The 26580-nt window shown below is 38.0% G+C and overlaps 1 protein-coding gene across 1 annotated transcript in view; it reads right to left on the reverse strand.

The window, feature by feature from the left end:
- The window catches only part of BANK1 (B cell scaffold protein with ankyrin repeats 1), a 345748-nt gene that overhangs the window by 277554 nt on the left and 41614 nt on the right, over positions 1–26580 (reverse strand). The window contains exons 2-3 of the mRNA XM_075543540.1: positions 20581–20735; positions 10837–10975 (exon numbers count right to left, since the gene is read on the reverse strand). Of these exons, the coding sequence (XP_075399655.1) occupies positions 10837–10975; positions 20581–20735 (294 nt within the window). The remainder of the gene's footprint in view (positions 1–10836; positions 10976–20580; positions 20736–26580) is intronic.

A 26580-nucleotide genomic window follows, 5' to 3' on the forward strand; every position in this document is an offset into this window, starting at 1 on the left:
TGCTCTTTCCATGAGAATTGCTGGCAGATTCAAGTAAAATTAAATCTTTCACATCTTCAATATTTTAGCCATTTATCCTGATATTGTCTAAGGGATGGGGAGGGGAGTTCTTTATATTGAGCTATAATTCATAATGAAAACTGCAGTGTACAATCTTCATCAATAAACATCAAAATCTTTTTGCTTTTAGCAAGCTAGGTTGTGTCATTTGTGTATCACACATTGTTAATGAATTGTTCTCTGATCCTAATGCCACACTCTTCTTTACGGAGTCAAGAATTCTCAGTTATTTTCTCAATCCATATTGAATGAGTATGCTGAAATGCACACCTTTCCTGATTTTGACCCATGTGATATTTCTTGGTCCTGGATGAATGAGTGCTATCCTGTGTTCAGGTTCCACATGGGCACAATTAACATTCTCGTCAATGTTACCCATGACTTTTTATGATCCACACAATCAAAAATACATTTAGAGTGTCAGTAAACATCTTTCTAGTATTCTTGGATTTCTGGTCAACATAGAGCTGACTTCAATTTTATCATATTCACCATAAGTTTGTTTAGCTTGATGTTGACTTTTAAAATAATTTTCAAATTTCTTGGGGTCCACACTCCTTGAAATGGCCAAAAATATGCAACTCTTCCAATCAATTGGCCAGACAGTTGCCTTCCAAATTTCTTGGCATAAGAGTGAGAAATTAAAGGTTTACATCAGTGTTCTGAAGCATGTAAATTTGTTTTATGTAAATTCCTAGGGCTTTGAGTCTTGCTAATGCTTCAGTGCAGCTTGGGTTTCTTCCTATAATACCATCTTTTAAAACTAATATGCTGAATGTGTTCTTTACCGTTGGTTTCCAAACTCCAGGATTTTGCCCATTATTTACTTTATCTTCTTAAACATAACTCTTAAATCTTCTGTTAAGTTTTTTTAACTTAATAGCTTCTTTTTTTTACTTCTTTTTTACTTAATCACCTTTTATTATCAGTTTAACTTATTTATATTTGAACAAGTTTTAGAGTCCTTTGTGATGATTATTTTTACCTTTTTTTCTCTCTAATTTTTAATGACTTTTATATTTCTTCAGAGAATATATTGCTGATATTATCCCCAAAGTCAGCTACTTTCCAGTCATTTGCATTTAATGTGTCAAATTGATACTTATAGTGGTCTCTTATAGATGTTTTAATTTCTTTCTGCTTTAGTTTTAACTTACTAGGAAGCAATTGATGGCCTCTTTAACAGTTGGACACTGGCTTTGTTCTAATTTATGATATTGAACTTCTCCATAGGCTTTGTAAGATTTTTTTTGTATTGTATGTGATTCTATTATGTTCCGTGTGGTGAAGTCTACATGCATGTTAGTTGGTGCTATATTGATCCTATGCACAGTGAAACAAAACACTGCCTGGAACTGCATAATCCTCACAATTGTTATGTTTGAGCCTATCATTGCAGCCACTATGTCAATCCATCTGTCTGATTGATTTGAGGGGTTCCCGCTCTTTCACTGCCCTCCTACTTTACCAGTTCAATGTCCTTCTCCAGTGACTGGTCTCTCTTGACAATATGTCCGAAGTATTTAAGACAAAGTTTCCCCATCCTTGTCTCTAAGGAGTACTCTGGCCATTCTTAATCCAAGAGAGATGCTTGTTCTTTATCAGTCCATGGCACGTTCAATATTGGTCACTAGCACAGGAGTACAAACGGACCGCGTCTTCTTCTTCAGTCTTCCCTAATCAATATCCAGCTTTCACATGCATATGAACACCAAACCTAATTCACTGACATAGAGCTTATTACAAGTTGTGGTGATCCAAACTATAGGATGAAGCAGAATTTCCCCTGTGAGTTTTTGAGGCTGTTAACTTTTTACAGGGGTAGAGAGCTCCATCTCTCTACTGTGAAGTAGCTGCTGGTTTCAAGTAACTGACTTCACCATTCGCAGACCAATTCATAAACACTGCGAATTGTTCCACATGCCTAGCGGGTGAATGAAAATTACACGGCATGGCCAACCATGCCCTAGTCCTGAAAGCGACATCCTTCTTTCTGCCTTAAAATTGTAAAGAGATCCTGTACAGCTGATTTATCCAATGTTACATGCCATTTGATCTCCTGACTGCTGCTCCATGAGCACCGATTCTGGCTCCAAGTCAGAAAAATATCCTTCATGACTTGAACCATTTCTCTGTTTATCATGATGTTGCCTATGGGTCCAGAGTAAGGATTTGGGTTTCTAACATTGCCTTGTATTCCAGACTGAAGGCTGCATCCCTTGCTCTTCATACGCAATTGCTTAAAGATCTCCGCATTTTCAGCAAGCAAGATGGTGTCATCTGAACATTGCAGGTTACTAGTGAGTCCTCTCCAATCCTGATGCCCAGTTCTCCCTCATGTAGCTCAGCTTCTCAGATTCTTTGCTCAACATACAGATTGAACAGGTATGCTGAATGCACACGACTCTAATACACCTCTTTGTTCACTTTAAACCATGCAGTATTCCCTTGTTCTGCTAGCAACAAACTGCCTTTTGATCCATGTATAGCTTCTATATGAGCACAATTAAGTATTCCATCGGTGCAGTTGCCATTTATGTTCTCAAAAAATGCATATGCAATGAATAAGTTATTGGTCTCACCAAATTCTATCTTATTATCTCCAATTCTACTACTACGTGGTCAGATTTTCTAACTATTGATCCTTTTGTTTCCAATTTACAGATTCTAATCCCCAGAAATTATCTCTACATTTTAATTTTATATTTAATCAATTTCAGACAGCAAAGAATTGGTAAAAGTCTTCAATTCCATCACGTTTAGCATTCGTGGTTGGTAGGTAAATTTAAATAATATTCATATTAATACATTTTTCTTGTAAAGGTATAGGTATTATCTTATGGCTGATGGCATTGTGCTTCAGAATAGATGTTGAAATGTTTTGGGGTTATTTTGCTTTTCGTTTTAATTATGAATCTGACACAATTCCTCCTCAACTCATCATTCCCACCATAATACCCATATGAGGGACAAACCCAGTGCCTGTTAAACTCAGCCTACTCATGCATGGATATTGATCTGCAAGCTTTCCATTTCCTTTTTGGAAATGTCCAATTGTATTAGATTAATGTTTTTGCATTCCACATCTGTTATTAGTGGGTATTTGCAGTCGTTTCTTAGAATTTTGAGCGAGAATCCACAACACATGAGAGCTCTGAAAGCTTCATTTCATTCTTAAAACTGACTCGGCTTGGAGGAGGCACATTTCCGGTCATCTTCTGAAAACTTCTAGCCTGTCTGTGCATACTCTATCAGACAGCCTTCTGCTGTTAGTCATAAGAATTTCACTGGTCAATTTTTGCAGAAGTCCATCATCACATACTTCTTCAAAATCTTAATACTCTGTCTTATTCTGGAAGCTCTGCTGAAACCAATAACCTTGGGGACCCTAATAATGTATGAAACACTGGAGGCATGACGTCCAGCACTGCAGCGACGCGCAAGTAGGAGGAACTGGCAGGCAGGAGGTGGTTTAGTGCATTGCTATTTGAGTGATTTTCATAACATGATGTTAAAGCAAATTCAAACTGTTAAAACTTTTCAAAACCCTCATTCACTTATCTAATCTGTAATAAATGAGGAAAACAAAAAAGGCCTTATTCTCAAGAGGCTCACTATGTAGTAACATTTATTCTCACATTGTGACTTCGTCTGCTTTTCCTTTGTACTTCATTGCAGAATGAGCCTACACATTGAGTAGACACAATTCATCACTAGTCTTCCCAGGAGGCAGAGTCTGTACAGAAGCTTCAAGTACAGCACAAAAGAACATGGATAGGCATTGCAACTGACCTTCAAGATATTCCAAAATAAACAAAATTGAAACCATATATCACAAATCAGACCTTTTGGATTCAAGTCACATCAACAGTTTCTCTGGACCTCAATGAGACTGGAAGGACAATTCCTTCATCTCAAAGACGCCTCCTCATAGTTTTGAGGCATCCACACATCTTGGAAAGACTTTGCAGAGTTGGGATGTGGTCTCTGGCATTCTTCCACTTTAGTTTTAAGACACTTTAATTTTGAATTGATTTTAAAGAATTGTGAAAGAAGTACTAAAGGCTAAAACAGTATGAACTATTATCAGATTGTGTGGATTACTGATTGAGATAAAGACCTGCCTCTGGAAGTCAGCAGTGAAGACTGGAAACATAATGGAGCAACAAAATTGAGACCTGTCTGGGGTATGAAAGTGAAAGAGAAAAAAATGATAATTTTTTATACCAAGAGATATACCAAGAGGAGGAAAAGAGAGGGAACTATATGAGTACAATATTCATGAAAAATATCTCAGTTATTTGCTTTATTAAAAATATAAAATATTTTGTAAATGATTTGTCATACAGCACCCAGAGGTGCAGGTAGTCTCCTCTAGAAAAGCCGCTACTTACACGCACAGGGTTTGGTAGAAGGCGAGATTGACATGCTTCTCATTTAGATGTCTGCTTAAGTGTTGTTTTACTAAATCTCTTTAACCTGTCTACATCTCATAACTGAAGGTTGTTGTGGTTAGGTACTTTAGAGTCAGTTCCGATGCCCAGTGATCGTATGTATAACAGGAATAAGCACCACTTGGTCCAGGCCATCCTCACGATTGTCGTTCTGTTTGAGCCAAATGTTCAGTCACTGTGTGCGCACATCTTTTTGAGCGCCTTCCTCCTTCTGGCTGTCTACTTTAACAGCATCACGTCCTTCTACAGGGGCTGGTCTCTGCTGACGAAATGTTCAAAGTAACACGAGGCTAAGTCTCGGCTGCCTTGCTTCTAAGAAACATTCAGGCTGTATATCTTCCAACACAGAATTGTTTGTTCTTTTGGCAGTAAATGGTATTTTCAATGTTCTTCATCAGGACCATAATTCAAACGACCAATGCTTCTTTGGTCTTCCTTATTCAATGTCCAAATTTCTCATGCATGTGAAGTGCTGGAAAATACCCTGACGTCAGAGCCATCTTACACCGTAAAGTAACATCTTTGCTTTAAAATACTTTAGCGAAATCGTGAGCAGCAGATTTATCCAATGAGAGATATCCTTTGAGCTCTTGACTGCTGCTTCCATGAACATTGATGGTGAATCCAACCAAGAAGAAAACCTTGACAGCTTCATTTCCCCCCTCCATTTATCATGATGTCACCCATTGGTTCCGTTGTGAGGACTTTTATTTTCTTTACCTTGAGCTGAAATCCATATTGAAGGCTGCAATCCTTGATATTTATCAAGAAATTCTTCAAGTCTTCTTCATCAAGCAAGGCTGTGGCCTCTGCATATCACAAGTTGTTAATAAGCCTTCCTTCTACCCTGATGTTGCATTTTTCTTAATATAGTCCAGTTTTTCTGATTATTTGCTCAGGATATATATTGAAAACTCTGGTGAAAGAATACTTCTCTGATGCATAGTTTTCTTGATTTTAAACTATACCATAATCCCTTGTTCTATTCCTACATCTGCCTATTGATCCATGTACAGTTGCACATAAGAATATTGGTGTTTGTTTTCTTTACATTGAGTCTTAATCCATAAGTGTTCTAGAATTCTAATATTGTCAGTGCTATCATATTTTTGTTGTAATGCACACAGTCAAGTGCCTGTGCATAATCAATAAAATATAGTTAAATTTCTTCTTGTATTCTCTATTTCAGAAAGGATCCATCTGATGTTAACAACGATATCCTTTGTTCCAGGTCTCCTGAATTCAACCTATATTCCTAGAACCCCACTGTCAGTGCACGATAGCAAGTATTGTTGGATGATCTTCAGCAAAATTTTACTTGCATATGATATTAATGATGTAGTTACAAGATTTATGTATCCTGGGGGTCACTTTTCTTTGGAATGTGTAGAAATATGGATCTTTTCTAGTCAGTCTAGTAGTTGTCATTAAAATTTCTTGGAATAGACAAATGAGTGCTTCTATTGTTTCATTAGCTTGTTGAAATGTTTAAATGGGTATTCATTCAATTTCTGGAGTCTATTTTTGGAAAATGCAGCTTGAGCTTCTTCCTTCTGTACCACTATTTTTGTTCTTGTTTTCATAAAAGAAATTTGTTTGTTATTGATTTGTTGTTATTAGATGCCTTTGAGTCAATTCTGACTCACAGAGACCCTGCATACAACAGAACAAAACACTACCTGGTCTTGTGTCAGCCCCATAATTGTTCTTTTGTTTGAGCTCATAAAGGAAGCCAACTTGTCAACACATCTGGTTGAGGATGTTTATGTAAAAACATTCATACCCTTACACACACACACACACACACATATATATATATATATATATATATATATATTCATACCCTTATATACATCAATTCGATTGTCTATATGTACAATTCAGTGACCTTGAGTACATTCTTTAAAGTTGTACAACTATTTTCATCCACCATCTCTCTGAGTGGGTCCTCTCACATTATCATAAACTCACTGTCTCTCAAGATTCCTGTCTAATCCTTCAGGTTGCTGTTTCAAGTTGTTGATCTTACATCACTCAGTCAGACATCGACTCAGTTCTATCTCATAGAAACTCTATAGAACCGAGTAGAATTGACTTTGAGTTTCTGAGACTGTAAATCTTCACAGGATTAGAATGCTTCTTCTTTCTCCTTTGGAGAAACTGATGGTTTTTATTCTCTGACATTGTGGCTAGCAACCTAAATGTAACTCACCACACCCCCAGGGCTCCTCTGAGTTAGACAGATCTTAAAAGGGTATTTTTGGTTTTAAGAGAACTTCATAGGATATTTGTTGAGGACTTTAAATTATCTTAAGACAAAGGTTAGGGTGATTTATTCATTCTCACTGATTCGGGGAAATCTTAAATCCATGAGAATTTAAAATTAACTGTATTATTATTAAGTTTATTAATAACTGTATTGTTAATAATAATGAACTTTATTATTACTATTATCAGTAGTAATATATGCTACCTCTTGAAATGGTTCACTATTGATTAGTTTTTTGGTACAGTGACTGGGTGCATTCTTTCCATTTTCTTTGGATACTTCCTGCATTGCTCAACATTTTGCCCATAGAATCTTTCAATATTGCAACACAGGCTTGAATTTTTTATTGACTTCTTTCAGTTTAATATATTCTGAGTCTGTTCTTTCTTTTTGGTTTTCCAAATCTAGGTCTTTGCACATTTTATTGTAGTACTTCATCTTCTTGAGCTGCCATTTGTACGTTTCTGTTGAGCTCTTGGACTTCATCCTTTCCTCTACGTGCCTTAACTACTGAAACCCATAACTATGCACTAGTGTTTTAATAGTTCCTGTCCCTGCTATTATGGTCTTCATTTTACCTCATTAATCTTGTGAAACCTGTGTAGGTTCATTTGTATAATTAAGATCGTTCTATGCATGAAATCCAAGATAGATGTGGCAGTTACGAAATCTGTCAACTTGCAAAAGGGTAGAGTCTAGTTTATCAATAAGGTCACAGCCAATGAGGCCTCTGTGTGTGCATAGCCATCTCCTGAGGATTCTGGGAACTCCTGTCTTCCTCCCTGGAGATGGTCCACACACTCTCGCTGCTTCATCTTTCTGCTAAGCAGCCACATGGGATTATGCTGATGGAGGCAGAGTCCAGGAGGTGAATGTCTCCTTTGCCACTGGATCCACTAGACTTTCCACCCACTGGCCTGTGATCTTCCTGCATTTAACATCATTGCATGTGTTGCAAGAGTGTAAAGAAAATTTGATGAACTAGTATCAGACATGTGGGATAATACTGGACTTAAGGACTTGATCTGGACTGGGCTAGGTGTTTCTCAAGATACACTTGCTCTTTTATATAAAGCTCTTTTTTATACACATATGAGTGTCTCTGACTTTGTTTTTCTAGTCTACCCAGATTAAAACATTATATAAACCCTTCATAAATAGTAATGGGTGTAATGATTCCCTGAGGATATGGGAAGAGAGTGGGAAGAGGGGGAGGTAAGGGGGAATCAATAGCAATGATGACTGTTTAACCCCACTCAAAGGGAACAAACAATAGAGTTGTTGGTGAATGGATACATTGATGGTGTGAGATGTAGCAAAATAATTATAATACATAATAGCATAATAAGTATTCCTGGAGTTAACGTGGAGATGGAAGGGATAATGGGGAGCTGATATCAAAGAGTTTAAGAAGAAAGAAGATGTTTTGAAAATAATGGTGACAGCAATTGTACAATTATGCTCCATCTAATTGAATGGTGGATTGTCATAATATCCATAAGAACTCCCAATAAAATGATTTAAAAAGAGAGAGAGAAAGAAAGAATCAGATGAAAACAAAAGGGATTGAGGAGTAGGAAGAGGACAAAAGGGAAGTGTAAGTGGAAATCAGCATTAAATACTGTTCCAGGGAAGCTTTTTAATAAATTATAAACAATGTTACCAAAAAAACAAAACAAAAAAGAGTTAACTTTAGAGTTTTTCTGGCATCCACTTTGATCTTTCCTCTCCTGTCTTTTTCAATGATCGTCTGCTTTCTTCATTGAATGATGTTCTTGATGTCATGCGCACCTCAGGTCTTTTGTCAGTGTTCAATGTGTCCAACATGCCTAGCAATGTTCTTGATTTTCAAGTGGGCTAGTCTCAAGGTAGTATTTTGGTTCTCGTGGACTTGTTTTAATTTTCTTCAGCTTCAACCTGAGCAGAGTACGTGGTGATCTGGTCCACAGCCAACCCTGGCTTCCTTTTAGTTGCTGATATTGCGCTTCTCTATTGTCTTTTCCAGCAGATGTAGATAATTTTATTTGTGTATGCCATCTGGAGCAGTTCATATGTCGCCTTTTCTGCTTTTGAAAGAAGGTATTTGTGATGAAGTTTTATTCATGCAAAATTCTATCATTTGATTTTAAGGTTCATCTCAAGGCCATGTTTTCCAACTACTGTTTCTTCCTTTTGTTTCTAATTTTGCATTCTTATCTTCAAATAATTATCAATTATTAAACACACGTCTTGATTGCATGTTTAATCACTTAAAATCTGAAAAAGTTGCTAGAATTTTTCAATTTCTTCCTTACTACCTTTTGTGGCTGGTGCCTAAAATTGGATGATAGTGGTGTTGACTGGATTTCCTCATATATGGAGAGAAATGATCCATTACAGACAGCATGAGGAAGTAGGAAGCCTTAGAAAAGAGAGAAATGAGACAGAGTTCCCTTTATTTCACTCTTTAGGTCTTCTTTAAAACAGTGTCTTATTTGTTTATTAGTGGTTGTGGTAGTTAAATAATCTGGTGTCAATTTGGGACTTGAGAGGATTAAGAGTGAAGGGGTGGAGTCTAGTAACACAAATGGGTCAGAGCCAATGAAGCCTCTGTGTGGAAGTGGCCTTCTTATGTGAATTCTGGGAACTCCTGTATTTTCCTCCTTAGAGGTAGGGGACTCTTCTCTTTCTCTCTGATCACTCCTTTGGACCTTATGGACAAAACACAGGCACAACACTGATAGACCCATGCCCTGGAAACTAGAGAAGCCATGTGGAAACCCCTTCCAGAGCAGAGATGCTTAAAGTATCACTGGATTTAAAGACTTTCTACCCACTCGCTGTGATCATTCTGCATCAGGCATCATTGCATGTGTTTCATGAGTCTGAAGAGGACTTTATAGATTGGTATCAGACAGATAGGCTTGAACTGTACTGGGTTGGGATACTTTCTTAATGTTCAATTACCCTTTATATAAAACTTTCCATTACACATAGTTGAGTGTCTGTGAATTTGTTTTTTTAGTCTAACCAGATTAACACAGTGGTTATTGTAAAGTTTTTCTTGCCTAACTACTAACTCTAACTAAAATTGTGCAGGAAAACCCGGGACGGGACACGATAGGAAACGCGTGTAAGTGCTCAGTGAATGAACATTGTAATAACTGCATTCTCAAAGAGGGCATGAGGATGGGGGAAGGACTCAGTACCATTTACACATCCCATCATTTTAAGCTTTTAAACTTAATTTTCATATTATGATAAGACTAGCTGCCTATTTACTTTAACATATTTTGTGTGGTACAGATTTGTGAAAGTTTTAAAAGATAATTGTATTAGTTGATTGTAAGAAATAAGAAGGCACACGTTTATATTAAGATACTCATAAATTCATATCTTTCTTTTGTATTTAGTCCAATTACTGTGGCAAATGTGGCTTTTCCATATGGAATTTTAAATCTGATCTGATTTGTCATGTATCTAGCAAAGTTGGGTAATTAATTTAAAATTTTCATAAAATAAATCTGGAAAGAGTAGAAAATGATATAGAGAGATGATCAAAAATGATAAAATATTGAAAAGAATTATACTTTCTACAGAGACTAAAAATATACTGAAGGTCATGGGAAAAAAAGTAAAATAAAACGATAGTTTAATAGTGAAAATTTAGACACCTGTTAATTCTAACTGTACAATAAAGCACACAATTCAGGTCCATTTTTAATAGCTGATGTATATTAAAGTACTTTCTGCTGACACACTTAAATGCATGTGATGCTTTCATTTCAATACATTGATATTCCACCTAATTTGTCATACTTTGTGCATTCCTACTTATGTGAAACCAGATTAATAGTAACACATATATATATATATATATATATATATATATATATATATATATATATATATATATATATATATATATATATATATATATATATATAAAACTAAACACAGGAAACACCTGCAGAACAATATTAGTTTCTGTAGAGAGGTGAAACCATTAATCATAAGTTTATTGAAAAGAACTCAAGATGGTGATTTATACTTTTAAAGCATAAAAATTCTTACCTAATGCTTTCATACACCAGACTGTCTTATTCCAAAGGGCTGGTTGTATCCTAATGGATTTATTATTTGATATAAATTCCACCTCGACTGTTTCACCAATTACTTCATCTCTCAAAATAATGAAGATTTCACCAGGGTTCTATAAGATTAAAATGCAATCCAATTAGCATTTGAAAAATTGTAAATGAACCCCAAACCCATTCTATTTATTTATAATAAAGGTTATACAGGGTATTGAATAAGTCTTCTATTGTACATGTCTTTTCCACTGAGGCATGAGATATACCAGTACAATTATCACTACATTTTAAAGTTATCAACTTAGTGTTTGTTGAATACGCTATCTTCCCCCACAAAACTGTAGTTATCCACTGACCCTGCTTCTATGTTATAGAACTCTATTGCAATGAAAATTAGGTCATGAAAACCTTATGGGTCAAAAAATAATATATATTTTATGTAGTGCTTTATGAAGAGGCCCTAGGATGGATAGACTCAAATATACAGTTGGTACAACAGTAGAGCTAGTATGCCAATGGTGAAAAGTTCTGTGTCAATTGGGCTGGGTCGTTAATCTCAAGACTTTGGTGGTTGAGATTTAATAACTGCCCATCATGTGACCAAATGCAATGTAATCATTTTATCAATAGGATCTGCTATGAACAGCAAATCAATTGTAAAGTAGGGTCTAACACTCAAACATAGATCAGCCCTCATACCATCAAGTAAAATAAGTTTCCTCTGTAATGTTGCCTGGTTCTAATATAACAGAACAGTGTGGAAACTCACTTTTTGCTTGGTATGGATCTTGCATCATACTCAGGGACTTTGGGTTTTTAGATCTGAACCAATCTCTGGCAGATCGTGGGAGTCTTCAACAATCTGCCATCTGAACTACAACCTTGGATTCACTTGCCTCTGCAACCACCAGCCTGTCATCTTCATAGTGATTGATCTTGGGTTCAGCAGCCCCTAAGCTGCTTGAGTCAGAAGAAACTTCCAGCGAAACATGTAAACTATGGACGTGAAATCTTTCTGGAGCTGGACTTTCTGGCTTTCATACCAACCATCACAAAGATCGCATGAGACAAAGCAAAGTCACAGTCCTTGTCCATGGAGCTGCCGCTAGTTGATTGACTCAACAACTAACAACAGCATCTGTTGGCAAACTCTGTAACCTAATTCTCCCAATATTTCATTCACTCAGCCAATTCATTTTCATTTATGAGTGCTGGTACAGACTGCTTCTTATGCATCTGATTTTCTTTCTAATAGAGGGAAAGACTTCCAAACAGCTCCACAGAAAAGTTTTTAATAAAAGATAAGCATATTGACCAGCCCTAATGTACTTACAGCGATACCTGACCCCTGAAACCAAACAGAATTCCTTGTCTAAAGTGCTTTGTGCTTATTTTAACACTTTCCTGTTGCTGTCTTGAAAATCTTAGTAATTTTTTGAAGAAAGTTACTACTTTCCTTGAGATATGACAAATAATAATAATTTTAAATTATCAAGGGTCCAAGAGGAAGGGGGGAGTGGGGAGGAAGGGAAAAATTGAGGAGCTGATACCAAGGGCTCAAGGAGAAAGCAAGTGTTTTGAGAATGACGATGGCAACAAATGTACAAATGTGCTTGACTCAATGGATGTATGGATGGATTGTGATAAGAGTTGTATGAGCCCCCAATAGAATGATATTTTTTTAAAGTTATTACATTTCCAATTCAGTGGTCTAGCTAGACTATGACATGGCAGAGACGATTTAATATTCTCATTTTATTATGGAATCTTGCGAGAATTATGCACATGAGAGGCTTTTCTCTGTGTATGTGTATTATATAACATTAAAGTGGAATAAATATTTAACAGATATTGCATTTATCTAATTGAGTATACTCAATTAGTCCAGTCCTTTCCTCCCTCAAGCCTCGCAGTTCCCTTGCTCACTATATCTGCATGAAGTTACTAGACTGATCCTGGAGGGAAAGGCCATAGTTTCCTAACCCTGTTTTCAGCTATTTGGTTGAATTTCATTTAGTGAAGAAGATGTTAGAATCATAGAAGAGATGAAGCAGAAGAATCAGAAGATTGAAAACAAAACAGCAGCTTCATCGTTGATAAAAGTAAATATGTGATCATTTGAGTATCCTGAGTAGTCAAAGAAAAAAAAAACAAACAAGGGGAGTGGGATGTATAATTGATAATCACTTCCAAAAATTTTTGCCTTGCTTTGTTGCATTGCTTTCAAACTTTGATGTTTAAACAAAATGATGAAAATAGTGTTACAGAAAACATTTTGAATATTCAGGTTTATGTTTCTGTCAGGTAGGGTAGAAGTCTTTAGGTTTTAATGATTTAGGAAACATAGGTGACAGAGGATTTCAATTCCACTGGATTTTATTAGTTTAATATGATACATGTACACCTATCAATGACTCTTTTCTGATACTCATGATGTTTTTAAACCTACTCACTAAATAGACCTAGTTAGGTTCATGGGACTCAGTGTGTGAGGACTGTATAGGTTCCTGTACCTGGTGCTGATCTGATCCATGACATTGGAGTAAGAATTCCATTACTGCAATGACTCTCAAACTTAGCTGCTAATTTATACTTTTAGTATCAGCTGAAACACTGCTGAAATTCACAGGCTGCAACTCAAAGTCAAGACCAATGATCATCTCATGGTCAAATACAGGTATTATTATATTTTTTTACTCCTACAGTAGCCCATATGTAGCTAAACTTAAGAATCACTTGGCTGAAAGGAAAAGAAAACATTTTGTCACTGTAAAACCTCATCTCAAAAAAGGCATTTATGCACCAACCAATTGTTTGCTAATTTTACTGTATTTTTCAATTAAATCACAGGATCAAATTTTAAGTGAGGAACGGTATCAGAAATAACCTGTGTGTATTGTTTAAACCGTGCTCAATGGCACTAAATGGAGAAGCAAGGAGGTCAACTCTGAGACTTATGCTTTGCTCATGATCTTTGAGTCACCCCTGCCCTCAGGAATCTAACATCATCTGTACTCTAGACTTGGAGACTGTATTATAGTTAGAGACAGAGGTGTAGTAACAAAGAACTTCAATCAAATTAAGGCCATCGTTAGCTATTATGTCATATTATAGGATCGAGACAGGAAAAAAATATAGTCAATGCCATTAATACAGATCAAAATGCAGCTAGTAATGTGTTGTGTGCCCTCGAGTGGATCCCAAGCCACAGTGATATTGAATGGCACAGTAGACTGTCTCCCTAGGTTTTCTTAGGTTGTAATCTTTATGAGTCATAGCCCTAGTCCACAGTGGTTTGACATTGGTATGCTAACTATGTGGTCAGCAGTTCGAAACCACCAGCTGCTCCTTGGGGCTTGCTCCTCCTTTAAAGAATGACAGCCTTGAAAATCAATAGGGGTACTTCTACTCTGTCCTATGGAGTCATTAGGAGTCAGAATTGACATGATGACTGTGAGTCAATGAATCTTTATGAGCCAGAATACCAGGTCATTTCTTCCATGGAGCAGGGAGTGGGTTTGAACTGCTGACCTTTTGGTTAGCGCCTGAGTGCTTAACCATTGTGCCACCAGGGCACCTTGAAGGGAATTTGTTGGTTGTACTATGACTTTAGGTGTAAAATCTTCCCAAGAATTGAATAGGTAGCCATACTGATTTCAAAAATGTATTTTAGTCTTATCATAACTAAAAATACATTTTAGTCTTGATATGATTATATTAAGGGAAGATAATTTTATCAGAAGAAAAGTTGAGGTGGTAGTGGATAAATTCTATCAGAAGAAAGAAAATGATATATTTGAAGAACGACCTACGAGATAAAGGAGTTAAAGCCGCTTTAACTGTTCTTCAGAATTGTATTTTTTTATGAAAAATACATCCACCCTCATGAAATCTGTTACTGGGGCTGGCAGTCATAACAGGAGAGGTGAGATATCAGAAAACAAACTGGCATCCTTCAAGGAAAACCTTCGGAGGCTCCCTCTTACAGTTACCGAAAAGGTCCATAAAAAACGAGCGATAGAGAATCACCCATTAGAGATTAAGTGGCTCTCGCCAGGGATGCCAGACAAGTGGACAGATTGCAGAGAAGCTTTTGAAGAAGAACGCCGGATCACTGATGCCACTACAAGGCAAGGGAACGTGATTTATACATCATACAGGCCTATATTTCTTTCCTGAACTGTGAGGCAACATTTTATCTCCCACGATTGACATGTTTGGACCAGATTGCAGGACGGACTTGTGCCTTGAAAGGTAGTCAGCAGCATCCCTGGTTCCCACTCCCTAGGTACCAGAAGCATCCCTCGATGTGGAAGAAAATAAATCTTCAGTTGGCCACATGTCCCTTGCTGAGGCAGTGTCACCTCTAACCGAGAACCATTACTTGGAGAGAACTTATCTGAGAAATTAGGATGCTATAGATATGCATATGGAAAAGGAGGTACTGAATGAAAGAATAGGTACATTTTTGCTTAGAAGTTATTTCAGGGAGAGAATGGAACCTGGTGGCACAGAGGGTAAGCCATTCAACTGCAAACCAAGAGGTCAGCAGTTCAAATGTCCCAGCCAGTCCACAAGAGAAAGATGTGACCGTCAGCCTGGATAAAAGTATGCTACTTCAGAAACCCTATGGGGCAGTTCTACTCCATGCTATATATATCTTTGCTGTGAGTCAGAATTAACTCAGTGGCAGCAGACTTATTTCAGTTTGGGATAATGAGAGAATGTCTCCTAGGTAGATCTTCCATCAGAGAAATTACATGCCGTGATTCATTGACTGAGGGAGACCAAAGAACCAATTCATTTGAATTATGGTCCTGGTGAAACATATTGCAAATACTGTGAACTTCCAAAAGAATAAATAAATTGGTGTTGGAATAAGGACAGCCAGAATGCTCCTTAGAAGTAAGAGCGATGAAATTGCATCTCACATATTTGAACATGTTGTCAGGAGAGATTTGTCTCCAGAAAAGGACATCATGCTTAGAGAAGTAAAAGGTAGGCAGGTGAGAGCAGGGAGGGAGGGGGGAAATGAGGACTTGATGCCAGGGGCTTAAGTGGAGAGCAAATGTTTAGAGAATGATGAGGGCAATGCATGTACAAATGTGCTTTATACAATTGATGTATGCATGGATTGTGATAAAAGTTGTATGAGCCTCTAATAAAACGATTAAACAAAAAAGAAAAAAAAAAGGAAAGTAGACGGCCATTGGAAAGAAGGCCATCTGTCAAGCAGATGGATGATGCAATGGCTACGACAATGGGCTCAAACCTAGCAATGACAATTAAGATGGACAGGTCCAGGCAGGCTGTCCTGCTGTTGTACATAGTATTTTATGAGGAGGGCTGTCCTTGATGGCACCAAGCAACATGTGAGCCAGGACCTAGGATAAGCGGGTTGTCTAGATTCCATCCTAGACAACCTCAGTAGAAAGTATCCAGGGGAGTATTTTAGGAAAACGAAAACCTGGGAGGATAAACAATTAAAAAAACATGTCAGTATTAAAATAGAACAAATAGTGTTGCTCGAAAAGTTAAAGAAGGGCCTAAATCAATAAACCGATTTTAAAATTCATCTTGGTGTTTCTCAAAGAGATTTTTTTTAAAAAGTATAGAAGTGGAATGTTTCAGCTCTATCTTCACTTGTGGGAGAGAAAAAAGTTGAAGAAAGAAAATAAGACACTGTTTTCTAAAGTGACACAAGGCTTTCAAGGCCTGGGGAATCTGAAAGCCTTGGAGAGCTACAGTGCTGGGTACGTTAAGGCAGAGAAATAGAACCTCTCAGGTTACTCAGGTCTCGGGTGTCAGAGTGTCAGTCAGCAGCGTGGCCCACTGCCTCAGCTAAACAATCTACAGAAGCTGATCTCCCCAAGTGAATCTGGTGAGTGTTATAGAACATTCCATCAGAGAAAGCAATTCCACAGCACGCAGCTAGAGCAGGGACAAGAAGGATGATTATGCCACCACAGGCAGTTCTCATGTGATACACGATTCACGGCTGAGTGTTTCTGGAAGAATGTGTAGGTGGTGCCGTGGTTACAAAACCTCATTGTGCTTCCATCCACATGCTTGGCAGTTGGAAACTACCAGCAACTCTGTGGAAGAAAGATTGGGCTTTCTACTCCTGTAAACAGTGTCTGTGAGTCTCAGAAACCCACAGGGGGTCACTATGAGTCAGCATTGGCATGATTGATGGCAGCAAGAGTATTTAGCCCTACTTAGCAGTTCTGCATTGGGCCACTAACCTCAAGGTTAGGATCTTTATGAGTGGGAATTGACTTGAGGCCAGGGCATTTAGGTTTTTCATAAGAAAAGGACCCCTACTGGCAAAGCAGTTAAAATGGCTTGTTGCTCACCACTGTTAGTGGTTTAAAGATTTACATCCTTGAAAATCTTACAGGGTCACTACCGGTTTGAAGCTACTCAATATCAAGGAGTTTGGTTTATGTTTAGTTCTTGCAAAAATAAAGAGGCTGAAAGCCTTTTTCAGTGATTTAGAAGCTGCATGTACATCAAGTGAAGGTGATTAAGAGTTGGTTGTGGTTAGAGTTTGGTTCACTCTTTACAAAGTGAGGGCAGATTTATATATCACTGAAGGGCAAGCATTAGTTATCTCTCTGTGAGATTTTATATAGGCCCCTTCTGTATAAGATCTCAATCAATGCCTTGATGGCATGTTCATAACACAACAACTGGAAAGGGGAAAGGAACCATTGGTTTTGAAGATGCTGGATGATAAAGAGACATATCAGGTAAGAGCTGGTGGAATTAAGGATTGGCTTGTGTTCCACAAGAAGACTGAAGTCCTAACTTCTGGTACCCATGAACATGACCATGCTGGAAAACACAGCCTCTGATGATGTGATCCCTTAAGGTGAAGTAATGAAAGAGTAGGGTGGATCCTAATGCAACCGCAGTACTTCTTGTTGGGCACCATTGGGTTGGTTCTGAATGAAAGCAGCCCTATATATAACAGAACAAAACACTGCCTGGTCCTGCCCCAGCCTCACCTTTTTTTTTTTTTTTTATAACGGGGTCCAATTGTTACAGTCACTGTGTCAATCCTTCTGGTCCTGAGCCTTTCTCTGTCACTGGCCCTCTACTTTACCAAGCATGGTGTCCTTCTCTGGGGACTGGTCTCTCAGACATGTTCTTAGAAAGAGGAGATGAGTCTGAGAGGCAGATGGAGAAAGGGAGCTGTTTAAAGACAAAGTTGTGCCGCTGCAGCGATCACAGTTGGGGTGACCAATAGCCGAGAATGATCTCCTCTAGAGCCTGTGCAGAGAAGAAGGCTTTGTCTACAGGCTGACTTTGGACACTAGCTTCCAGAACAGTGAGGATACACATCTCTATTCTTATAAGCTACTCACTTTGTGATACTTTGTTATGGCAACTTTAAGAAAGTAATACAGTATCACTGCCTTAAATATGTCTTCTTTGGAGACAGGATAATCCTTCAGGGATCTCTTCCCAATCCTATAGGAAACATACTGCCATAAAGACTATTTATTAATTGACCATTTTTGGGGAAATGGGTTTATGTTTAACTGTTGTGTTTTACGACATTTGTCATGAAATGAGTAGTATGCTAGCAAATAGGAAACAAAATGTTCACTTTCTACTTCATATTCCCTGGCTCTTTCCTATGATGTTTGCCATGGACAACAGGGATTCAGATGCCCTGAATTCCAGAGCATACATTTTTGCTTGGAATAAATACAGCTTCATTTATTTTAGAATATGAGGTTGGTGCTAAAATAATATTGCATGAACTTTCAACTTTCAGTATGCTTGAAGAGGTATAAATCCAAGGAAAGGAAATCCTGAAAAAACATACGCAGCTATATTAAAGGCAGCTGGTGATTCTATTATTGAAAAAGCCCACCCTCCTCAAACTAGTCATGTGAGTGAGTTATCTTAGCCGGGAAGCCAGTGAGATTTTGATTTTTGGTCTTAATTTCCCTGTGAATTAAATAATGGGATGGCTTTATCTTGTTGCAATTTTTTAGTGTTGCAGATATATTTTAAGCAGCTATTTAGACTCATTGCATAACTGCTGGAAAGCTATTTTTAGTGTCAGTGTTGTTTTCTTCCTCCCCGGCTTTCATTTCGTCTACTTGAGAAGAGTTCTGATTTCTCTTTTATTAGAGTCCTTTCCGTCTCTTTCATTATTTCAGACTCAAAAAGAACGGCTGGTTCTGATTGTTTAGCTGCAGAGCGCTCCCTCCCTTAAGTTCTTGAACCCTTTAAGTGGGTTGTGATTCTCTTTAGACTGGCAAATGGGTGTTAGTCCTGCATAGCTCAGGATCCTGAAATCCCAAAGATGGTGTCAGTGTCGATTTTGTTCCTCTGGCACAGATAATAAAATTGCTCAAAACGGAGACTCTTCCGCTGAAGCACAGGGGATAGAGGTGATGGAGGGAAGGTGTGCAGCTTCACTTAACTTCATGGAGTGCTCACGCTTCCACAGGACACGTGGGGAGAGGGACTCAGGTGACGCTTTCACGGGCCACGTGACAAGAGGGCAACTGCGGCTTTGTGATCAGGGCACACAGCTCCCTCAGCTGTTACCAGAAGGATCCTTTCATGGAGCTCATCAAGCTCTCCTGGTGCTCCACATTATTGAGACCCTCCTTATTTTTGTAGTTCAGAGATTACATCACAAGGTTCAAGTCAAGTTCCACTAGTAGGCTTGTTTTAGTTGTTCAATCCAACAAAAACCTGTTAGGAGGTACATCTGCTAGGAGGTACATCTGCTAGGAGGTACATCTGCTAGGAGGTACATCTGCTAGGAGGTACATCTGCGAGGAGGTACATCTGCTAGGAGGTACATCTGCTAGGAGGTACATCCCAGAAATCTGCCACTTCCTTTTGTTATATGATTACTCCCTAAAGTGCCAGTTCTTTGACCTCTTGTGATATTTCACTTATAATGTAAGTTCCTGTATGTAACTGTTTACATATGCTCATATCAACTGTTTACATATACACATCTCATTGATTCACAATCGAAAGAGCAATGGTCCTAACACTAATTTCAAATTATCTTCAAGGGTATATTTTGACTTATGAAAAAAACAAAAAAATCCTTGTTTGTAGTAACCATATATTTACTAGGTGTTAAGCAATATGTGATAAACATAAGCTATCAGATAATTTCTAATATTCAATTACACAGCAACTATGCACTAAATGTTGTATCAGGTATTGTGCATCCTGTAGCCAGAATAATGAACAAATTAGACAAAAATGTCAAATGTCATGGGCTCTGTGATATCTCCCAGAAAACATATGTTGAAATCCTGTACCTGTGAGTCTAACCCTAGTCACACTGGAATAGGGTGGGTGCTAATCCGACATGACTGGTGTCATTATAAAAGAGCAGAAGATTCAAAGAGAGAGAGAAAGGATGACATGTGACACGGTAGCTGCAACCCCTACAAATGCCCCAAGCCACCAGAAATGAGAAGAGAGACCTGAAATATGTTCTCCCCACAAAATCCCCAAGAATGTCCACAGCCCACACACTGAGGTCACACTTCATCCCCACAGACCTGTGGTACAATCTTTGACTTATTTTTTTTTCTGATAAACCACCCAGTTTAGGCATTTTGTTATGTCAGCCTTAAGAGATTAATACTAGAAGATAAAATTTACATTGTAGTGAAAAGCGATATTTATTAAAACACTAGAGCCATTTACACAAAAAGGTATCTTTACTGACCTCACATGAAATTTCACAAGGAACTACCATTGCCAATGGCTTGTTGGTCTCCGACGCTTTTGGTAATTCTTCAGCTTCCTTTCCCTCGCTGATCCCAATAGAATGCTCCCCTGGCAGGTCTGTCGGAATGTTGGCTTCACAGGAGCTCTCAGAAGCTTGAGAAAAGTGCATGATTGGAGGTTATCAGGGTAACTACAGTAGTTTGTCTTCACCATTGGTATAATACTAATTCTAGCAAATAGATTTACTTAATTTAATTAATACCTCATACACAAGCTATTCAAACTAAATTCAAGCTAAATTAGGTAAATTAATGAATATCAATAATTAAGGTAATGCTTTATATTTTAGTATTATTACATTTATGCTGAAAGTCAATAGACAAGATAATAAAATGCTCATCTGCTAATCAAATATTTTCAAAAAATAAAACCACCCTTCACATTTTCTTATTTTTAAACAGTAAATATGAAATAGTCTCTTTCAATAGTAGATCTTAGAGTAATTTATTTTTTTAATCAAAATAATTATCTATTCTATACATATATTTTTCTTTTCTTTTTTTCTTAAAACAACAAATGTAGCTACCAGACAAGAACTAAATTTAGGTCTATGAAATAATAGTATTCTTCAGCATATCTGTGGGAAAATAAAAAAATTCTTTATGGGGGTATTACACTAAGATCAGTTAAGTATGTTCATGTGAATTCTAAAATTTAAAATGTATATATTTAAATTTTAGCATTAGTAACAACATTGTTTTGTAATAAAAAAAAGAGAAGGATAAATATTGTTACTATTTCGAGTCTCAGTGTTTCATTAGGGCACAGATCCAAGGTGGTTGACAACAGCCAGATCACATTTGTAAGCTCTTAGGCATTATTCCTTTCCACCCAAAGAATATTCCTCAAATAGCCAAGAAAAAAGTTGAAAAATGAAAAGCAATCCTGAGCAGCTAGAGAGGAGCCTGGTGCTGGAAGCAGACTCAGGGTTGGTCAGAGTTGGCCAGCCTCTCTCAGCTACATTGTGGTGTCCTATTCAATACAAGCACTAGTCCAGAATATCAATATCGGACAAAGCGACTATGAGATCATGATCGATAAACTCAAGTCCACGATCACTTTATAGTCACATCTGAATTCAGGCAGAAGTAGAGTATTGCCTAAACCAGAAAACTGACCATACATGCCTCACCTGGCTACTATGAATACCAACTAGTTCTTTACCGATGCCTGCAGGAGATTATTTTCATTTCTTTCATCTTCTAGTTAGGATGAACCACTCTTTCCAGTTTACCTATGATTTTGGGGGGGGGGTGTTGGCATCTTCCTCAGGTAATGCTACTGATGCAGCCCCACCTGGCATATCAACTTGAATAGTTTGGCTAATCTGCTCAGGTGTTTTTAAGGGCTCAATATCCTCTTCTTCTGGATCATCAGCCCATATGTTCCCATCCCATGTTTCAGGGTCCCAACTTTTCCCAATTAATGCCCTTACTTTGGTTTCAGACACTACTCTAGATCTGCAATTCAGCTGCCATTGTAATTCAGCCACTCATATAATGAGACTCTGGACCTGGTTCTCAGCAATGTCAGCTCTTTAACTAGAGGAGAGAAGGCCCTCCTTTGTAGCACAGATGGAAGTTTTCAAATCTGTTAGTCTGCACCTGAGGTGTGCTTTTGAGGCTCTGAGATCATCGCTCTCCTTAATCACACTTTCCATTGTACGAAGGACCAGCCAACCAGCTTCCCTATATTTGTCATTATCACAAAACTTCTGGAAAATATCAAATATACGATTACCTAGAGCATCTCCTTTATCCAGCACGTCATCTACTTTAGGTGCTACTTCAGGTATTATCTTTGCTATTTCACACCATGGATGAGTAAGGGTAGCAGACGTATCCACGTCAAGACTAAATAGGTTGGAAAGCCAATTTAAGAAATCCATATTTATAGTTTATTTCTCTAGAAGCACTCCCAGTACCAAAATGTGTTGGACAGGGTTCTCTAGAGAGACAAACCAGATTGCTAGTAATTATATATAAATATATTTATAATGATAGATATATAATACAAGAAATGAACCGTTAAATTATATACAGATAGATAATACAAGAAATTAACAGTTAAATTATAAAGCAGTGAGACACTAGCAGTCCTTTAAGGCTTGAGAGCTGCCAGTTGCCAGTCCCTTTCTGTAGAGAGAGCTGGGCTATATCTATCCAGGCAGCAAACAGCAAGGCAGGTCCCCAACTGTCATCAACTGTCGGTCCCCAGCTCCAGAGATGAACATTCCAACGTGTGGGCTTAAAGGGACCTCAACTTACAGTGGCACAGTCCACAGGCTAGGAATCCCACAGGTAGTGTACCCCTTTAAACTGAGGCACAGAACAAGCAAGGCGAGGCTCACCGAGCCATTTATCCCTCTGCCCTTCAGTTAATGCTACTTGTGTTTATCGGCCAGGCTGGCACAATAAACTATCCAGGGGGGAACTATCAGGCCTATGTTTCAGGAATCTCCTCTATCCAAGCAAGCCAGATAGTTGTTCACCCTACTTCCAAGTAAGAGTCACTAATAGATTAATCATAAAATTACCTTTGCTTCCTGATAGCAAGAAAAGTCCTATTTCTTTGGGACTTCTTTCAAATCACTTAAGGGGAAATTAAATTCTATAATGTCCTTATTAATAGTTTTTCAAACCAACTAGTTCACCCATACATATGTTCCCGGGGAGCTTTGTCTGAGGACATGGGAGATGGTTTGAAACAAGGAAGGGGGATGAGGATAAAGATTGAAAAGAATATAGCTGTCAGGAGCAAACATTTTTGTCTCATTGCATTCCAAAAAGTGATGCTACCAATTTCAAATAGCCAATGCTATTCAAAAAGGAGGGTAACAGAAGAGATGTCTCCCAGTGAACCGCTGATTCTATGCAATATAAAGAGGAAGAGTAATCTCATTCTCTCTCTCTCTCTCCCATGAAAATTGCAGAATAAAGAAATGGAAGTCCCTAGGATTATAAAAATGCCTGTCCTCTCAGTAGTAATCTTGTTTGAAATGAAAAATAGCCTTTATTTTTCATAATTTTAACTAATTTCCTAAGAAGTTCCTCTCTCTGTCACACACATGGAGGCACGCATCAAAACAGTAGAAAGTTATAGGAGAATGGCTCTGATACTTTGTAATAGATGAAAGAACAAAGAAACTGACTTTATTTAATAAACATAAAAAGATGCACATTATTTTATAGAAGTATCCAGGATTTTCTGATGATTCTTTGGTGATACTTTGTTTATAAGACTCATTGTAATTGCCCTAAGAACAGAATAATTACGGATATACAAAAATATTTATCTCAATTGATGTTCACAGTAATACTGTTCTCAACACAAAATTGGAAGCAACAAAGAACCAGATAAAATATGCTGTTACAATTACATAATTTGGGAATAATAAGTAGTCTATCAATGGATATTTAACAAGAAACAGGCTGATTATATAACTGAAATATTTAGTTATAAATATGTTAATTTAGTAAGTTTCTCATATTGGTAAAATTTTAAATATACATATTGAAGAAAGAAATCCAAGCTGAACTGAAGACATCAGCAAGAAACAAAACTCCAAAAATCAAACGGACTGCTATCAAGTTCCTGCTTCTAGGATAGCACAGAGCTGTTCTTGTGAGGTCCCGAGTCTGTAGCTCCTTACAGGCATGCATTAAAAGCTCCAAGGAGCAGCTGATACCTTCAAACTGCTGAACTTGAAGATCACAACCCAACCTGTGACCACTAAGCCACCAGGGTCATTAGAAAAGAACATGCCATCCTGAACTGGTGGACTATCAAAAGAAATGTTTCAACAAGCCATTCACTCACTTGCCTGGCACAAGGAATTTGGAACACAGCTACCTGGCCAATTGACTGTAGGAAATCCTTCTTTCCTCCAGTGCCCATTCCAAAGAAAGGTGATCCAAGGGAGAGGGACATTAATGAGAAATGTCAATAATGTCATGTGAAACTAGATTTTTAATTGGTTGTAAATAAAAAGTTGCCAGAAATTCAAGCAGGATTCAGAAAAGGATGTGCATGAGAAACTGTACTGGTGACATTAGATAGAACTTGGCTGGAAAAAAAGAATACACGGAAGATGTTTATTTGCATTTTATGGACTGTGCAAATCATATAGCAGTGCAGGTCATAGCAAATCATGAATAATATTAAAGAGAATTTGAATTCCAGAAAACTTTGGACTAGGAGGTAGTCACGCAAACAAAGCAAAGGAATACTGCATGGTCTAAAATCAGGAAATGAGTGCATCGGGGTTGTGTCCTGTCACTGTGTTTATCGAATCTATAAACTGAGCAAATAATCAGGAAAAGTTGGGTTATATGAAGAATAATACGGCATCAGGACTGGAGGGAAGCTTATTAACAGCCTTTCATGCACAGATGGCACAGCCTTGTTTGCGAAAAGCAAAGAGGAGCGGAGTGTATGCTGATGGAGATCAAGGATGGAGCCTTCAGTGTGGATTACAACTCAATGTGAAGAAGACCAAACTCCTCACTACTGGACCAATAGGTAACATAATGATAAACAGAAAATATCGAGGTTGTCAAGGAATTTGCTTTGCTGAATCTTCAATCAGTGCTCATGGAAACAGCAGTCAAGAGATCAAAAAACAAATTGCATTAAGGAAACCTGCTGCACAAGACCTCTTTAGAATACTGAAGAGCAACCACGTTACTTTGAAGACTAAGTAATGTGTACCTGACTCAAGCCAGGATATTTTCCATTGCATCATAAGCGTTTGAAAGTTGTGCATTGAGTAAGGAAACTGGAAAAGAATGGATGTGTTGTAATTTCGTGTTAAAGAAGGCTGTTGAAAGTACCATGCAGAAGAAACTCACCAGCCTGTGTGATCATGAGGTGTCGATGGGATCAGGTATCAATCATCAAAGACTCAGAAAAAAAAAACGTGTCAATGTGAATGAGGGGAAGTGTGGAGTTGAGACACAAAGCCCATCCCTAGACAATTGGACATCCCTTACAGAAGGGTCACAAGGAAGAGACAAGCCAACCAGGGTGCAGTATGGCACCTATGAAACATATAAATTTCCTCTAGTTCTTTAATGCTTCCTCCACCCACCCCCCACTATGGTGACCCCAATTCTACTTTAAAAATCTGGGTATACCAGAGCATGTATACTGGTACAGATATGAGGTGAAAACACAGAGAATCCAGGACAGCTAACCACCTCAGGACCAATAATGAGAGTAGTGATACCAGGAAGGTAGATGGAAGGTAGAGGGAGAAAAGGGGAACCAATTACAATGATCTACATATAACACCCTCCCAGGGGAACGGACAACAGAAAAGTGGGTGAAGGGAGACATCTGCCAGGGTAAGACATGGAAAAAAAATTATACATTATCAAGGGCTCATGGGGGGGGGTGGAGAATAGCTGATTCCAAGGGCTCAAGTAGAAGGAAAATGTTTTGAAAACGATGATGGCAACAAACACACAAATGTGCTTGACACAATGCTTGTATGTATGGATTTTGATAAGACTAGTATAAGCCCCAATTAAAAAACAGAAAGAAAGAAATATCATGGCACACTGAAAGCACTAAACAAATCTGTCTTGGAAGAAGAATGGTCAGCGTGCTCCTTAGAGGCAAGATGGCAAGACTTCGTCTCATACACTTTGGAGATGTTGACAGGAAAGACCAGTCCCTGAAGAAGGGCACCATTTTTGGTAAAATGGAGAAGCAGTGAAAGAGAAAAAGACCTTCACGGAGATGGATCGGCACCGTGGCTGCAACAATAGGTTTATGAATTACAAGGATGGCACTGGAGCAGTACTGCTTCATTCTGCCGTGCACAGGGTCGCTCTGGGTTGAATCAGACAGACTCGATGGCACTTAGCAACAGCCTTGTACGGGGTAAATCTCAGCACAAGATCTCTTTACAGTGTCAGAGGAAGACTTCCACTCT

This window comes from Tenrec ecaudatus, chromosome 3, assembly GCF_050624435.1.
Source record: "Tenrec ecaudatus isolate mTenEca1 chromosome 3, mTenEca1.hap1, whole genome shotgun sequence".
NCBI lineage: Eukaryota > Metazoa > Chordata > Mammalia > Afrosoricida > Tenrecidae > Tenrec > Tenrec ecaudatus.